Source organism: Perna viridis, chromosome 6 (genome assembly GCF_037379345.1).
Source record: "Perna viridis isolate PV_CMFRI_1.1 ecotype Kerala chromosome 6, ASM3737934v1, whole genome shotgun sequence".
Classification (NCBI taxonomy): domain Eukaryota; kingdom Metazoa; phylum Mollusca; class Bivalvia; order Mytilida; family Mytilidae; genus Perna; species Perna viridis.
In genome coordinates this window covers 17357792-17376408 of record NC_142450.1, presented here as the reverse complement: position 1 = coordinate 17376408, position 18617 = coordinate 17357792, and the positions used below count along the sequence as shown (strand labels likewise).

At 32.9% G+C, this 18617-nt stretch overlaps 3 protein-coding genes and 1 long non-coding RNA gene across 10 annotated transcripts in view; 3 read left to right on the top strand and 1 right to left on the bottom strand.

Moving 5' to 3' along the window:
* Window positions 1–14075, bottom strand: part of LOC148613904 (queuine/queuosine transporter SLC35F2-like) — a 27538-nt gene extending 13463 nt beyond the window's left edge. For 3 of the 6 annotated variants that reach the window (XR_015923505.1, XM_088587576.1, XM_088587581.1), the window contains exon 1: window positions 1089–1206. The gene's annotated coding sequence lies outside the window, so the exon portion shown is untranslated. Of the gene's footprint in view, window positions 1–951; window positions 1069–1088; window positions 1207–13941 lie in introns of those variants that run through there. The other 3 variants (XM_088587578.1, XM_088587577.1, XM_088587580.1) reach the window with 3 other exon arrangements.
* Window positions 1201–6507, top strand: LOC148613905 (uncharacterized). Its single transcript, XR_015923506.1, has 4 exons — window positions 1201–1552; window positions 3325–3763; window positions 4051–4729; window positions 5342–6507. It is a non-coding gene; the product is annotated as an uncharacterized LOC148613905 (long non-coding RNA).
* Window positions 8656–18617, top strand: LOC148613903 (uncharacterized). The gene is made up of 3 exons (XM_088590395.1): window positions 8656–8731; window positions 9221–9641; window positions 17048–18617. Exons 1-3 carry the CDS (start codon window positions 8698–8700, stop codon window positions 17529–17531), a joined length of 939 nt encoding a protein of 312 aa, XP_088446521.1. The 5' UTR covers window positions 8656–8697; the 3' UTR covers window positions 17532–18617.
* The window catches only part of LOC148613902 (centrosomal protein of 162 kDa-like), a 68247-nt gene continuing 59147 nt past the window's right edge, over window positions 9518–18617 (top strand). For both annotated transcript variants that reach the window (XM_088587566.1, XM_088587567.1), the window contains exon 1: window positions 9518–9652. The gene's annotated coding sequence lies outside the window, so the exon portion shown is untranslated. The remainder of the gene's footprint in view (window positions 9653–18617) is intronic.

The following is an 18617-nucleotide window of genomic DNA, read 5'->3' as shown; positions in this document are numbered from 1 at the left end:
CCTGTACACATGTATATAGAGAGATGTTTTATAAAACAGTGTCCTTAGTGCAGGGGTCGTATCAGGTATTTGTGTATATAAAAAAATGATGTTTTTACAGGGTAGGAAACTCTCTCAATTTCTAGCCAGTCCTGAATGTAATTTTACAATATATTTACTATATGGCTACACATTTCTTCGCAAAAATTAGCCAGCCCTAAAAAAAAATACCCAGTCTCGAGCTCGCAGGCAGGGTACTATTTCTAACTCTGGTTTTTATCTTTCTAAATACTCTTTTCAAGTGCTGAAATATTTCACAGCCCATCTCTTACTACAATTTTTAAAATGACAAAAGGCTGACCAGAGAAATTAAAGAGTTATATTGACTGAAATCAACTTGAACATGCTAAACATGCTTAAGTGTGTGACCAACTAAACACAATGCCATTTAGCTTTTATCCAACAGTTGTAGGGTGATTTTCACTAGGCCTTTTAGAAAGGACTCAACCAGGTATGTAGTTAAAATACCCTATTCCTAGCTAATCAGACTCAACCAGGTAGGTAGTTAAAATACCCTATTCCTAGCTAATCAGACTCAACCAGGTAGGTAGTTAAAATACCCTATTCCTAGCTAATCAGACTTGAACATTCCAGTTTTTATTACATAAAAATGTAATAGATATTACAAAATTGAGAACTACAAAATTTTAAACCACCCCTGTCTATGATTTGTAAGTTCCTGGGGTCAGGCAAGGTTTTTTTTTATATGCATACGTATAATATACATAAAAACATTAGTCCATAGGCCAGATATCTGAAAATTTGACTCAAAAACATTTTGCTTCCTTCCAAGTAAATTAAAAACTTTTTGTACATACAAATGGCACCAAAAAGCTAAGATCTTCTTAACTATGACAGTATAAAAACGTTGCTAACTATTCGAAAAAAATGGAAAAAAATTCAAAATCTCACCCCTACTCGATCAAAATTTTTTGGCCAAATCAGAAAACAGCTCCACCACCGGACACCGAATCCCAAAAGGAATTACTGATTGTGTCAATTAAATTTGCTAAGTAATTATATTTTCAAAAGAATAGTAAGCGAATTACCTCGTCTTTTTTTAAATTAAGATACTCTTGTTTCATACCACAAACATGACATAATATTTACATTTTGTCTACTTTCATTTTGTTTTTTGACACTAGTTTTAGCTCGAATCAGTTCGCCCTCGTAATCATTCGTCCCTATTTCACTTAACTTATAATGCAATCAATCAGTACTATATCACAGGAACGTGACGTAATTTTATCGTTTTTAAAGTTACTAATCAAAATTAAAGAAGTAGACTCTACCTAAGGATTCAATCAGGGACTCTATATCAATTAAGTGAAAAAATGTCTGTGTACCATGTGTATTATAGCAGGGAATGTATTATGTAATATAAGCCCGACCAACCTCCGCATCTTGAAATATGATTGGTTTATAAACGATGTGCCAAGGAAATACATTATTATTGGATGTCCCTGGTTGTACCACGTAGATTCTCTTTTTCCCTGGTTAGTGACCCTTAAACGTAAGTATGAATTAAGTATTTTTTGTTTGTTTTTTGTTTTTGTTTGTTTTGTTTTGTTTTGTTTGGTTTGGTTTTTTTGTGCATGGTGTTGTACCATTTTGCATGTAATTACAATCCACACAAAAAAGGTATGCAAGTATTTACAGTTGGCTTTGATACCCATTTACTTTAGACTTCAAGTATTATAATCGAAAATAAAACTATGAAGGAATATTAGTGTAATTTAAATGGAACAATATCTATTTCACCCGGCCGATATACAGCATTATATGAAAACTCGATCGCCCCGTGTGCCACACGTCTTTCTGGTTGATTTTTTATCGCAGTAATGAAAATCAAATCGATGTCTATTTTGTATATACATTTAATTTGTAGCATGAATGCACAGTTTCCTTAAAAGTGCAGACCTGAGTACAGGAGGGACTATCGTTATACAAATATATAGTATTTAAAGTTCTAAACAATGAATCATCTAGTTTATTATTCATAGACCACAGCCGTTGGGAAAAAAGTGGTAAACACAGGACCAACATTTGGTGCAACACATAGACTACGTATATATAAAAATATGAAGAACCTAGTCATATTGAAATAAATCACGGATCACTCAATTTTTTCATTGTTTTATCACGTGCTGGCCATTTATGTCGCAGCTCGTGGTAAAACAATGATAAATTACAGTTTCCATGATGTATTTCTTAATTATTTGTTTTAAGTTTAAAGTTATTTACTGTGTTCAAAATCTATTGCTTAAGTTAATAATATTCGACAAGAATGAGAAGGTATAAGCCATACATCCGACTTTGCAACGTTCTCTGAGAAAGCACTCAGGAAACACGTTTCAAAACGGTGCTTATCGCGAATACGGTTGATAAATAAGTTAAAATAGCAATGAGTGAGTAAACAATATTGTTATGTTCTAATAGATATGAAAAGTATGAATTATTGGACTGCGTCATTTCTCAGTTAATAGGTAAATAGTTTGATCTATGTTGTAAGTTAGTTACCAAGGCGCGTGCATGTATAAGTATTTTTTTTTCAGGACATTCCACTTATTTTAGTAATTTAGACTCGTTTTTAATATTATTCAGGATAACCCTATGTTCAGATTTCTAGCCCTAAAAAGCGTTGAAATATGCATAGGGGAATATTACGAAAGGGCTGTGAATGGGGTACTTGACAAAAAAAAATTATTAATGAAAAAAAAATAATGAAATTGTTTACAACTATCTCGAGTGTAGAAATATATATATATATATATATAGAAAGGTCTGAAAAATTCCCAACGATGCTAGAACTGTCAAATTTGCGAAGCAAATTTTTGGTCGTTCCTTCCGCGGGACTCGAACTCGTACCGCTGTGACATCTATGCCAACACGGCTTGCACTAAGGCCAGCGCCCTAGACTACTCGACCAGCTAGTATGATGACTGTATGAAATAAAAGACTGAAGTATTCAAAGTTGTTAATCGTCAAATATTCTCTGTCAATGATTCTTGCTTACTTTCAACATCCGAAATGGCATGAATGCAGTATACTCTACACTAAAACGGGTGACTTCCGCTAAAATCTTGGTTCCATCTTTGACCGTTGTGTGCTAATATTAAGCTAAAATTGCAAAGCATTGTGTTAATCTTTTGCAGTATTATTCTTTCATATTTATTTGTGTTTTTTATGAAATAAATCAAATAAGCAAATTACAAATACATTTTGTTCCCCGAAGCCAATTTAAATAAACTTAATTGAATGTTTACAAGAAAACAAATGTTTTAGATTTCAGACACATGGCTCAAGCACTAGCACAACCTGGAAATAGACGCCATGGATTTTCCTATATATCTACAAGTGATTATGGTTTCGATAGGATATCTGGAATGGCTGTCACAACCAGAGGAAACGTCATATTTGTGACAGTAGAGAAAATAAGGTAGTGCTCCTAGATAGAAATGGTCAGTACCTGAACCATATCAATATACTGAAGACAAACCATGGGACGTGTGTATATTGCCTAGCAACGAGGCATATGTTACTTTTCCTTCAACTATGAAAATGAGGCTGTTTTCTCCTGACCAGCTTATATTAGGAATAAGTGTCAATGTTGATCCAAAGTATGTGCTTTTAGCAGCATCCGAGGTCATTGGACTTGATGATATAGCAACTGTGCATGTCTTACAGATATACCTAAAACATTTTCGACCTCTATAGATTGCAGGTATCGCTCTTTGTTGTTGCTTTTTAGTTTAAAACTTGTTTTTTTTAGTACTTTTCTTTTCAAAAAACCCAATATTTTTAAAATTCAATAGTTCAAAGAAAAAAATTGGGACCACTATTTCACATAATTAGTTTGTAAATAGATAAAACTTATTTCTAGCTCTCAGAATAATAAAGCCCAACTAACTAACATCAATTAGACAACAAACTAACATAACAAATCATTTGATAACAATATTATTAATCTTTTCGAATCAGTTCGAATATCTACGTTTATTTTCTTTACAGAAACACCGCGAATGGATACTCCATCTATATAGATAAGTACATGCAAAAGTTTCATACTCGAAAAGTGTCTACAGGTTCAGAGTGGTTCATCATTTATTACCTATCCAGTGTTGTACAATTTCTGGCCTTTAGAAGATTTACGTGCTATTTTGCCTGGAATTCTGAATTAAACGAGACGACAATTCAGGGTATTCCAACCCTACAAGAACAATTTATTCTGATAATGCCCTCTACATAAGAAACTATTGTAAAAATAAAAGCAGTGATAATACTCAGTGGTAACAAATTACCATACCCATTCATTTTATCTCGACTTTAAGTGCGAATCTATTTCTGTCCAAGTATTCAATCAGATGGAGACATAAGTCATTAACAAATTATCAACAGTGTCAATACATCATTGCTGTTATTTGGTCAGTATCTCCATAATCGCCATTTTGTAGCAAATTTAGACAGGTTCGTATATACTGTAGTACAATGTACATGCGTAGAGTAATAAGATGGCAATTTCTGTTGTGAGTTGCGTACTATAAGAGCAGTGTGTATTTTCAGATACTACTATTATCATTAAAATAATAAAATTCAATTTGCAGTGATGGATCCAGAGGGGGTGAATGTGGTTGGCACCACTTTTTTGTTGGAAAATTTGTCATTTTCATGCTAAAATTGACAAAAAAAGGTAAATAATTTAAATAATGTCCTAACACCTCACCCTTTTCTGATGAACCCCGGCTTGCACCCCCTTTTCAAAGTGTCTAGATCCGCCCCTGGTTTGCGCATCATAATGATTACATGTATCACTGTACAGATACTATGAAAGCCAATTAGGGTCAATTTTATGCTGGACTCGTGGCCTCAAATTTTTAAATATTTTCTCCAGCGTAAAATTGACCCAAATATTTTTCCGTAGTTGCATGTAACAGTATACTTACAACAGATTCAGAAAATCTCATATATCTTTTTCATTTTACATTCTATATCTAATCAATTAATATACGCAAATGTGACAATAACTCTTCTTTGAAATATATTTTGTAGCGTTAATTATTGGGAAGGCGTCATTTCAGCTGGGTAGCAATGTCCAAAAATCCGTTTTAATACGACCGCAAAATAAACCGCGGTTGTATGGCGCTGTTGTCGTCCAGAGTCTTTGGACATATGGTATTTAAAGTCCAGACAATAATGAGTTTAGTTTAAGTGCAAGGACCTCTAATAAAATTGTGCCACAAGTTGGCATACATCTGTATACTACAAATGAAAGTTTTTTTTTTTTTTTTTTTTTTTTTTTTAGGGGGTGTAATGTCAAGCGTTTAGTAGTAAAGACAAAATAAGGACCAGGAACATGAGGGCTCTTGCTGTCTGGACAATAGAATGAAAGTGTTTGAATCTCTTTGAAACTGTACCTCAAGATGCCATACCGCACATAGTTTAAGAATAAGCGGCTACAAAAAGATGCAACAGCAAATTATTCGCAGAGGACCGAACGACACCCTGAGTAAAAGTACATGGATTTCTTTTTAACTGTAACACAGTACATACCATTCCATCAGAAAAATGCTAAAAATAATTATTATGGCTTGAATCTTATAAACTTTTAAACGTTTAAACGAATCTGTTCCTGAATTGTGCAGTTGGTGTTCTCAACACTTTTCAGTCACATGCATGCATTTTGTTGTACATGACGTCTGCTCTGATGATCATTTCCATGTTTACGTCAGTGGGCTATACTCCTATAACATCCATCGTCTGACAAAGGAGGGAACTCTAGTTGATATTCCCCTATCCGACCAACATGGTATAAAATACCTAGTAGCTATGTGTTTCAACAGGGATTACATCAGATTTCATGTCGTCAATGATTGGGGCAAATCTGTACTTGTGTACAATGTTGTTTGAAAAGATCATTTTGTTTAAGATGCATTTTTTTCTTATTTCAAATGTAGATTTACTTGTTTTAATTATAGCGTACTACTACACGATTAAATTTCTTCATTAATGAGTCCATTTATTCTTCTTGCGTTGGTTGAAGTCGGCAGATGCATTATACAAATTCCAAAATCATACTAGAGGAGATATTGTCAAAAAGCTCAAGACCGGGAAAAAATTGCTTACGAAACAGTACAACTCATCAGTAGAGTACTACATATAATGTTGAATGCAATGTCATGAAAGAAAGAAGTTTGCTTTTTCACGTAAGTCTATATTCTTCTTATATCAATTTATTATTTTTTCTTTCCTTCTTTTGTTTTTTTTTTTAAAAACAAACTTTTCTCTCTCTTGTGATAGTCAAGTTTTTTTTCACATCTTCCAGAAGCATTTTTTTTTTAATAAAAAAATCAGAACCCACCATGGTATCGGGTAAGGTAGTAGAGGATCTGCAGCTGTATACAAATCCAACATGTACAGCAACACCAAGTATATATAAAACATATAAGAAGTCTAATTGGATATAGGAACTCTACCACCTTACTTTCTGTTTATACACATGTGTATATATTCAGATGTTCTAATATGTTGCATATACTGTACAATTGTCCAATTACAGATTTTGGATTACCGTTAGAGTATAATCGGAATGTATGGGTAGGCCCTCTAGCATATTCTTGAACGTGAAGGGACACGCTATTGTTTTGAGGTAAAAACTCTTCTAATAAGCTTCGCTGATTGGTGAAAATGATGCGATACGGGGTCCAGACACTTAACAATTGAAATCGCCAAGCATGAAAACTAAGAATGCACTGTAAACATCGAAAAGGTATTCCAGTTCGCGGATAAATAGATCATGTGGTTGTGTGACAAAAAGAAAATGTTTGGTTTATTTGGAATTTCCAACAAATTGTCTAGTTAATGTATATCTGTGTAGTTATTTATGTCTTATTTTTTTCATTTCGAATAACACCCCAAGGAAGCAAATTTTTTATGAAGATACCTTCAGGTTCATGTAATATATATTCGTCACATTCGTCAGTGTTAACTTTAGCGGAGGCAGTTCTCCTATTCGATCTGTTGAAGTAACGGAGATGTGTTACTAGTACACCTTTTTTCAAAAAGAAACGATCGCATCGCAGCTTCAGACGAAGTGTATTTGTTGATACCACCAACATAGAAACAACTTATTTTATGCTTTTCTTTTGGCACAAAACTGCAAAATTTGGAAGAACTTGTAGTATAACATGCTGGTGTCGGAAAATGTACTGGGATACCTTTTTTAGAACATGTATCATTTGATGGTTCAGACATATTTTTCCTTGTGTATTCACAAATATCAACATGCTGATCATTAGTGGGTATGTCCCTTATCGGAAGACAGTTTTTCTACATGAGTCAGAGTTTTCTGACATAGGAGTTTCCAATGGATCATTGCTGTGCAATGTTTGAGAATGTCAGAGATTCTGGCATTTCAAGATGAAACGCAGTGAGTAGATCGTCATTGTGATTCTGGGATATCAGAATTCCTAGAATTGTCAGGTGATATAAAGTGTGTTGTTCTTTTGTGTGGTGGCGGAATGTCAGAACATCTGACATTGTCTGATGATACAAGGTGGGTATTTCCTATTGAAGAGTTGGACCTAAATTTGGTAGTACGGTCGATTACTTCAGCTCAGATTGATTAGGTTTGGTCTTTAGAATTTCAGCATATGACTTAGTTGTTTAATCAACTTTTTTCAACTCTTATTCTGCGTTGCCTAAGAGCTTTCTGAGGTTATTGATGGAGAATGTGAAGCGCAACTAGTGTTTATGATGGCAAAGTTTTCGTCAAACTCCTTGAGTGTCGTTGATCAAATTTGTTTTGTTTTTAATGTATTTTTTGCTTGTAACTTATTTTGATCCATACCAGCTTGATTTATAAGGGAGGTTTGGGGGTTGGGTTCGTCTTTTCCTTGGAAATTGTGTGCAAATTAAAGATGATAGCCTTTAATTACCCATTTAGAAATATTTAGAAACTTTTAAGTTTGGAATATATATGTTTCGTTAAATGATATGGACTAAAATAATTTGTTATGTTTAAAATTTCCCATATTTATCATCGAACATATTTTATAGTGACGACAACATCAACCGCACTTTACCAGCACACACTTTAATTCAACCGCTGTAAAAGCCACTTCACTTCATCGAAAAAAATCAAATTTCTTTTTAAAAACAGTTATTTTTTTCATATACATGTATCGAATACCATACAAGGCACGTTTACACCATGCAAAAGTTACGTTAGAAGACGTTTATCTCGAATTATAATAAAAGAGAATAGTCTATAAGACCAAGATTAGCGTAATGAACCGAGAGAAATGAATTACACACACGTATTATCAACTTACAGCATATATAAAACTATAGAAAATTATACATTTGCATTTTAACTGAGAGATGAAGCAGCCCAAAAATGCATACTTTTTTTTAAAATATTTAATCGAACATGTCAATAATGTTAACATACATCATCTATTTTGTAATGTGTTTGTCAACCATATTTGCGATAAACATCGCTTTTGAAGGAGCGGGTTTATCAAGGTGGGTTTTCTCAACACCGTTAAAAGTAAAATTAACATGATAAAATGTCCCTTAATGTTGATATAAATACTATCTACTCAAGTGTTATCCAATCGACTGATATTGTGTTTGACCTCATAGTTGAATAAATTATTCATGAACTGTGGGAAGAAGGAAGTAAATTTGAATGGTAAGAAAAAATGTATCGCCTTCGGAGACCTCAAATAAGTATTGACGTCTTTACATTGGAACTGCAAGATAATTTTCTGGTCAATTATTTTTAGCAAACCTGTTTTAGATCTATGTAGTACTACATGTTGATCATATGGGACATGCTGCTACTTATTAAAACCTTCCTAACCTCTAAATACTTGAATGGTTTGAAATAACTCAAAACGTAGAACATTTATATGTTTCACATTTCGGAAATTCCTTGATTAAATTGATTAGTGGTATAAATCGATCGTTCATTTTTTGTTACAATTATATTTTTCTTTATTTACTTTTAGTTTACTGAGAATGCTTCTGTTATTCTATTCCTGACTTTAACTAATCATCTTTATTTTTGCTTTGACATTAACAGCTATTGTTTCATAGATCTGTTACTTTTTTTGTTTCATATATTTATTCAACTTAAAATTTAAGTAAACCCTGGTCTTCTCTTGATTCCAATTTATAGACATGGCACAAGCACTAGCAGAACCAGGTGACATCCGTCACGGATTTACATACGTATCTACGAGTAATTATAGTTTCGGAAGAATATCTGGAATGGCTTGTACTGCGAAAGGAAATGTTATAATCTGCGACAATATGGAAAATAAATTGGTGCTAGTTGATAAAAATGGACATTATCTTAGTCATGTTTGTACTGAGGACAAACCCTGGGATGTGTGCACCGATCGCAGTAATTCAGCTTATGTGACTTTTCCGTTAAAGAAGGAAATGAGACAATTTTATCCCGATCAGCTTATCGATGTTGCTGTTTTGATAGGCGGCAAAAATAACGCAAACTGTCCAATAGCCGTATCTGAAAAGTCGTTGGTAAAGATGACTTTGGAGTTTTGTTACGACAACCGGGAAACAGTTTTGCAAGCACAATAAGTTGCAGGTATAGTACTTACTAGTATTTGCTAACTTATCTGTTTTTATCCAATTGTTTATTTTGCTATGGCAATTATCATGAATTTTATTTCTAAAACCATAACGGTGCCAAATGGTATGCAAGCGTAAAACTTAAACATTTGCTTTGCTAAGATTTTTATTAAGCTCTCTCTCTCTCTCTCTCTCTAACTTACGCCCAAATTAATGTCCAAAGAAAGACTGCTCGCGTCTACCTTCTCATGGTATTTTATCAAAGTTGTTTTTAATCTCAAAGTACAATTACTCATGAAAGTAATTCATTCTGAAGTGAACATTAAAAAAAAAGTATTTTTATGTCTTAATTCCAAACTGCAAAGACCATTAAAACATTAATCACTATCTAACATGTGTGTTGAACCTATATTGTACTTACTAAAATGGGACAGGTGTAACCTGTGAGAGGACGAAGTTGAATATATTGATATTAAAACATATTAATAATAAGCACCTAACAGTTTTACAACAACGTTTTAGTTTCTTCATAATTTAACAAAACCTTAAAACGCGAGCTATGAACATTTAATGTTGTTAAAGATACGAAATTAAAAAGATCCTTGTTTTGTATAACCCTTGGCATTACAGGTTAACTACCTGTAAGGCTGAAATCTGGCTCTCAGTGTTTCTAAGATCAAAGTTTATATTCGCATTGACAACCATTATGAGGACTTCGTCCTCTAATATAAAGACAACAAATTTTATACAAAACGAGGTATTCTTATACCGGTGGATATCAGAAGAAACCAGGCGTAAAAAAGAATGTCACGCCTCATGTACTACAGGGGCTGCTCTGGCTTACAGTCAATGATTTTAAAACATGTTCGCCTTTGTCCTTTATGGTCAAATTTATCTAATACAATATAATTAGTAGTATTTACATAAATAGCAAATCCGTGCACAATTTGTCATATGACGAACGGCTCTAAATACTACTATTTTACAGCTATACTGACAATTGGTTACGTGTTCAATAACATAAAACCATCCTAACTGATTTGCAGTAGATGGTCTACAAAGAACATCCAGCGATATCGCTGGAATGTTACCCACGATGTGGTATGTCGTACAATTACGAAGATCGTGACGTTTTTCAAGGCCACCTGAATGTATCTATACATAGTAATAACCCCCACCTTCTGCTTAATTCGTCTACACATAGAGCAAATTATATTAAAATAACCCGAAGCTCCATATCAATCAACCCCCTCCCCCCCCTCCCATGAAGAGACGGGGTGAAGAATTTTCCTCATTCCATACTGTTCATCGTACAAAAATGTACTTTATCTAGCTATCCCTTCTTTCCCTTTAAACTGTAGCTCTGAATATGGACCGAGATGGAGACAAAAATACTGAATATCTTGTCGGAACCCTGCATATCATGAACGGGTTGGTTAAGTGTTCGTAACTCTTCATTAAACCTACCACGTGAATTGTTTATACTTGATTCAGAGACTCGGAGTAACATTGATACTAAACTAAGACAGGGAGTTCATTACAGAATCAACATGTTAATCTCAGTGAGAGGGTTTAAGGAAAGACAAATGAATCAGGCCTCAAAATAGATACAGATCTTGCTGTCTTAGTCAACAAAGGTTTTAGACATCCTTCGCCAGAACAGAAAGTAAAAGATCTTAAACAATATTATGTTCCTGCTAATGTCAGGAGTTTGAAAATGACAAGAATCGATATATGTGAACAATTAACATATATAGGACATGTGGTTATGCCTTATAACTGTATATGGGTGTGTATATAAACATTTTATAGCTTTACATTTTTTATGAAAACAATTCACCATTACACGTGAACACAAGTCTTGATAACCATAACAAATGTGCACATGTATATTTATTAGACTCGGCGCCATTCCTGCTGTATGTTTCTTGCAACGTGTATACATGTAGGTACATGTACTACTGTAGTTCCTTCAACAAATATATTTATTGTCCTCTTTAGGTTGCAGGAATGTTGAGCCATTTCTCATAGAGAATTAAGAATAATAATAATAAAAAACTTCAGACAATACAACAAAAATGTCACAAAGTCCGTTACTTAGGGATAATACCAAAAACATTATCGATAGATAACGATCAAGGTGTCTGAAAAAAAAACAGGTAAAGAAACCATAGACAAAACAGGGGTTTCATGGACACAAAAGTTATTATGGAAATCCTGGAAAGAGGTTTTCAATAAACAAGATAAAAAAAGAGAATTAAATATGGTTCGACCTATAATAAGAGACTATTCAAATAGTTTGGAGAAGATGATATTTTTAGATTATTGCAGAAGAAAACAAACCTCATTTACAGAAGAAACAACTATAAGTACAGTTGTAACCTTACTGGACATACATGTACATTCTCAATCTGATTTGTATGTAGAGTTAAAATGTGCTGAAAGATTTTCGTTGGAGAATATCTTTCGAATTGGAAACAGTTGACAATTGACTGTTTGATTTTAAGTGTTGTTAATGGTTATCGATTAAAATCTTAACATTTTTCCTCAACAAACAAATTGTTTTCACATACAAGAAAGATAGTATGTGCAGCAAGAGATTGAAACCGTCAACTGATCATTATATTTCAAAATATTCATTTGTCCTAATGAAGAGGTTCACATCGAGTAATATTGAACTTAAAACAAATGAATCTTGAAATGGAACATATACACTTGCGTCTGTAGATCTAAAAGATGCTTATTATTCTTCTATTATTGTGAGTGAACCCCCGAAGTAATTGGTTTTTTTTTTTATTTAGAAGAAAACTTATATGAATTCACTTTGATGCCTAATGGCTTATCAACTGCACCTTGTATTTTCACAAAACTATTGAAAATAGTGTTTTCATGCAGCCTGTGAGGTAAAAGTTATGTACCATACATTGATGATAATTAATTAATTGGTAGTAGTTTTGATCATTGTAACAGTAATGTATTTGAAACAAATACATGATTAGATTTTGGATTTACAGTTCACCATGAGAAGTAAGTTTTTCTGCCAACTCAACGTATTGAGTTTATTGGGTATGAAATTAATTCTGTTAAAACGAATATAAGTGTGACCAACAAAACATCCGATGATATTATCAAGCTATGTTCAGTTCTGATGAGAAAATCTGAAATAACGATTTTTCTGCTTAGGTAATTGGGAAGTTTGTGGTTGTCAAATGTGCTGAGCTTTATATCAGATCCTTAGAAATTACTAAAATTAAACTTTACAGTCGAATTATGACAAATTTGATGCTACAACTATGTAGCACTATGTTGCAAACAAGTGGATGCTGGTCTGATGAGGTCAAACAAGAGCACATAAATTATTTATACGTAAAAGCTGTTTGGCTGGATTTAAGATAGTATTCTATATCGAAAAGTGGTATTCACATCAAAGTATATCTTGACAACATGATTGCTTTTAACTACTCTAACAAAAGGGAGGACGTAATTAAATACTGAACAAATTTGATTTTGGTGTACAAAGGAATTATTGGATATCTGCATGTCATTTGAAATGCGTTGCAGAAATTGAAGTAGATAGATTATGAGGATCTAGCAATATTGATATTGAGTGGAAGTTACGTGACCAGGTTTTTCAATCCAAGTACTTTTCTTTGCTGTTGTTTTAAAGTTCATTTTGACATGCAGCTGTTGATTAGATGTACTAGGAAGGGAATCTGGATTTGTGTTGAGTCCCATGGTCCTTCATCCACTTGGACGAGCCTTGGTTGATCTGATATTGTGTTTGAATCTTGATTCTTGTTAGCATATTATTATTGACGTCAAACTGCTCAAAATTGTTGCCTTCATTTTCTTATTTTCTCGGGTGTTTCTCATCGCTCGGCGAATCATTTTCCTTCTTTTCTTCAGCTTTTTATCTGACATTTCTGAAATCTTTACATAGTATTTCTTAACTCTCTCAGTTTCTTTTTTTTCAAATATTTCTCCCCATCTTTGTTTTTCTTTTGTTTTTGTCCCCGTAAACCGTCCGAATCTAGGCTCTACTTTTCCCCATAATCAGAAAGAGAAAATTGAAAATTACTGTCAATGCTGTGATTCAAGTACAATAAGTGAATTACGTTACTACATCTGTGAATTACGTTACCGCAATTTATCTGTTGTTTACACACAGATGACCTAAGACAATGTTATGAACTTAATATTTATATAGTTATTGATATTATCTAAACATGTTTTTTTTATCAATGGAAATAACTTTACCAAAAACAGTCATTTTATGATAAGCAATAAAAGTATACCATCGCTTACCTCAACATTTACTTCAAAACATGTCTCCCAGAAATAGACGTAGAAACACCATTTGGTTATGTGAGACGTCAAATATTGCTCCCAGTTTTTAGTGGAGTCCGAGTTGCTCATTTGCTTTTGTTACTTTGTATGTATGATTTTAATTACCCTATGTTCTTTGTTGTATATGTCTGGTTTCCATATTTGATCTTTGTCCCTGGATTACATTCTTTTGATTACCGTTAAAACCTTGCTTCCCTTGATTACAATTGAACATAAAATGTTTACATCATTTAAACAATAGTAATTAATTAAAAATAAATATGTCCGTATGTTTTTGCTGGATAACAGAAAAGAATGTTCCGTATTGTCTGCTTTAAGGTATTGAGAAGTGGAATTTCTAACAAGCCTAATGATAATGCTGTTGTATGGTTAATTCAAAGTATTATTGATTGATTTTACTAATATGCTTATGATTATGTTTTTCATTGTTAGGAATATTTCGTATACATGTATATATTTGCGTCATAAAATTAGAGTAGACAAGATGGAACATATCTTTTGCAATTTTGTTGGTTCTAATTTGTCACTGATCGCATATCATTTCTCTTTCGTCTACCCCGGATTTGACTTTTAATTTTATCAAAAACTCTGCTCATTTATTTGAGTTGATCTGTACATAATATGTTGGACATTTTATATTTTTTTGTTGCGTGTGCCTGTTTGTTTTATGTCTAGACTTTTTCTCTGGATAACTTTTTTTTTTATTTCTCTAGAATCTTTACACCCTTGATTATCCTGTCTAAGTTTATTTGATGATGTCAGCAAATACGTTAAAAAAAATTGGAAAATTAATAAATTTGATAGAAATTATATTGAATCTATATATGATAAGAGTTAACATGCCCAGTTAGATGTTACACCCATTCCAATTCTGGTGATTGGCAATGGCTACTTTCTTATCTATAAGTGCACGTACAAATTTATGTGCTTGTGTATTATACTGTAAAGAATGGCCTCATGGCCGGTGTGCGCATTCTCATGTTACCTCTCAGCATATATATAGGTTCAATAAAATTTCAATCAAGTTTCGGCTTAAGGTAAACAATATTTAGTTTTCCAATTAAAATCGATGTAGTTTTTTCAAATCTTTTTTGCTTAAATATGAATAAAATATTCAGCCATGTATCAAATTTCACTGTTGATCAGAAATGTACGTCTAAGTATCAAATATTTGTAATTTGCAAGATATTTCTTTCAGCCCCTGTTTAGATGGTTCATTTATTTACTCATTTTTAATTTACAAAAGCTATCAATATTGTTCCTACGCATATGATATTCCTTCACTATAGTCAACAGGTTATTTTTAAAATGTCTAAATATTTAAAGTAGTTTGAAGACCAGCAGCAGATTCTAAAATTAGGATTAAATCTTCTGCAAAACTGACACTATTTTGCACTTTTATGTATTAAAATAGTTGTGAAAATCTTTAATATGGCAACAAAATTAAGTGGGACATAAGCTATTTACTTCGCCCCCTAACAATTTTTAAAATAAATCTTTATTTAATTTTTACTGCTGATTGACAACGATGGTAAATGTTTTGTATCACTTCCAACAACGTATAACCTATTCTTTGTTTAAATCACCGTGTCATACTGAGTAGTATGCCGGACAAAATTCCACATTTGTTTTGCAAGTAGTGACTTACAAAGAATATATTATCAGCGATTCTATGATCAATTACAACATCTTCGTGGAATGTTGTTAATATTTTATTTATTGGTGCACTTATTATGAAACACTTCATCTTGACTAGGTGGAACAGCTTCTAAGTTCTTGTTACACATACTCTGGAATACTTAGATTTTTCTCATTACCCTGCCACGTGTTTGGGTGTTGGATAATCATAATTGACTCATTTCTTGCCAATAAGATTTGATTCAATGTCTGGCTTTTCATAATTTCCATATATAGGAGAAGACTAATAAAAGGCTTCATTTCTGCTTCATTTCCACAAGTAAAGCGAATTTTAAGATGTGGACAGGCATCTATATTTTGAACGGATCATCGTGTACGTTTGTCGGATCCATAAAGCTTAGTGTGTCATCATTACTTTTTTCGGTTGTCTTGGTTAATTGGTAGCACATCAAAATTGTCCCATCTTGTCGTTACAGGTTATGTTTCGTTTCCGCCATGCCTTTCGGAGTCATGAATGGACTTACTAATAATGAAAAAGGCTTCAAGTCTATCAACTTCAACCTAAGGGCGATTGGCTTAGGTCTTAAGTCCTGGACCATCAACGTCGTAATTAAACCTCACTACGTTTTCCGTTGCCCATATTTTCAAACTGTTTGACATCTTGCATTTTTTCGTTTTTGATACAACAGGATGACTTAGAGGTTCAAACAATTGAGTTGCAAGAATCTATGGGGTTCGTCGGATGACACTATCAGCAAATAGACTAGAAATCTAATAAATGCGATCAAATTGATGGTATATGTAAGGTTGACTGAAGACTCTTTTACATCATTTTCAATCATTAGTACAGTCAAAACTTTAGTCCAATGATCTTGGGTTTGGCGATGCCAATTATTAAAAACAAAATAAAAACAACACCCCCCCCCCCAAAAAAAAAAAAAATCCAAAGAAACCAACAAACCAACAAACTAACAAAACCTCAGGTAACGTTTTAGACTCCATGACCGCCAATGTTTTATTGTTTTTTCTTTACTGTAATTAACCCTCGGTTGTAGGAATTTTGCAAAAGTATCGATTGTCATCTACAAAACAATGACAATTGTATTGACTTGACTTTCATACGAAATGAAATGATTTCTTGAAAACAATTAGTCCAAAGACCTACAATAACCGATTATAACTTTATGTGGATTTTAAATGTGGCTTTTAATTCTAAGTTGCAATCGAATGCCTTGGGTCCAGTGTAGGGGTTTCGTTGAGAAGGAACAATATGAAAAGGACATCTGATCGTAGCTATTAGCACAAAACGCTCAAATTGTAAAAATACTTTCAACCATTAAAAACCCTTATTTGCAGCAGCCTTAATCTCAGTAATATTGTGGCAGATGTAACGATGCCATTAACGAAAATCTTCTTTATCTTACAGAACCATATCCAACATCTATGAAACCACTATAGAAAATTACGTGTCTAAATTTCATATCAGGAAAACCGCAACACAACCAGTCCCTGGTCGCGAAAGAGTAATTTGTTACCACTGCCTTGGTTCTGGAGACAGTTTCAAATATCAATTATTTGAACCTACTGGAAATTATCATCCATTTGTGGGCTATGGGGGGTATGGAGAACACAGCAAAATTGGATATAATACCAAAACTCACACTATTGTCATTCCTACCTTGCAAGAACCGAGTGACGTCTGCTCGGATGATTACGATCATGTTTACGTCAGTGGACTGTATTCACACAACATCCATCGTATGAAAGAGGAGGGAGTCATAGTAGACATTCCCTTAACCGACCAGCATGGTATAAAAAATCCAGTTGCTATGTGTTTCAGTAAAGATTACACAAAATTCTATGTTGCTAATGAGTGGGGACGGTCTGTTCTTGTGTATGATGTTGTTTAGAAAAATGTAGTAACATTTTTTTGATAATTGTACTCAGTTACATTCGTAATTAATTTATAGAAATTATATGCATTGTTAATAAATGACCAAGCCTGAGTAAAATAAAGTCGACGACATGTACTTACATTTCAAACATATTTTTTATTCTATTTTTTACCTATATAAAAATAGTTATAAAACATCCAAGTTTTTTAAGGCTTATTTGTCAATCTTTGTAAAATTCAGGCAGTGGGAAAATCAATGCATGGAAACATTCACCATCAGAATGAAGTAAAATAGACAAGATTTCCATATTACTATGGTAAATTGAATTATAATTTCATTCAAATGCACTGAAAATGAACCATTCAAAGGCAGATAACTGTTTCACAAACCCCATTTTTCCAACATTCTATTAAAAACATTCTGAGCAAATCCAATGAAGGAGAGACCAAAAGATGTTTTTTTTTTCCAAAAGTTAAAGCGTTCTTGAATTAAATGATTTTTTCAGGTCGATGGGTATTTGACATGCATTTTTCAGATTTTTTCCATTTTTTATGATTCTAAAAAAAACTTACACTTAAAGTACAAGTTAGGATTTTGTCAAGAAATTTTGTAGTTATAAATGTCAGTTCTATAGTTTTATGAATTCAGATTTAAATAATCATGAACTGTATGAACAATGTCGCTTTAAATTATAGAATAATTTCCTACGAAAGGATAAACATAGTATACGTCAGGTTATTTTTTATATTGGATACATTTATTGAAACAGAGGAACAAGTAAAATGTAATCTAAATCGGTAACTGTTTTACACTGAAACCATATTCGAACAGAAATATGGAAGCCGGAAGATGATTCGGAACTGAAGCAACATAAAAATTACTGTCGTGATAAAAGAATTACAGACTTAGTATCATGCATATTATATGCTTTTATGGAAAAACAAAATATATGTGCAAAGCCATATATCAGAGAAAAGTATACTAGTAGCTAATACAATGAAGAATAGATATATTGATTATTGTTCCAGATCAATCCTGACGGAGAAAAAAAAAGAAATCAAAGTCAATTTTGTTCCTTTTACAATAAATGTGTATTTTTAA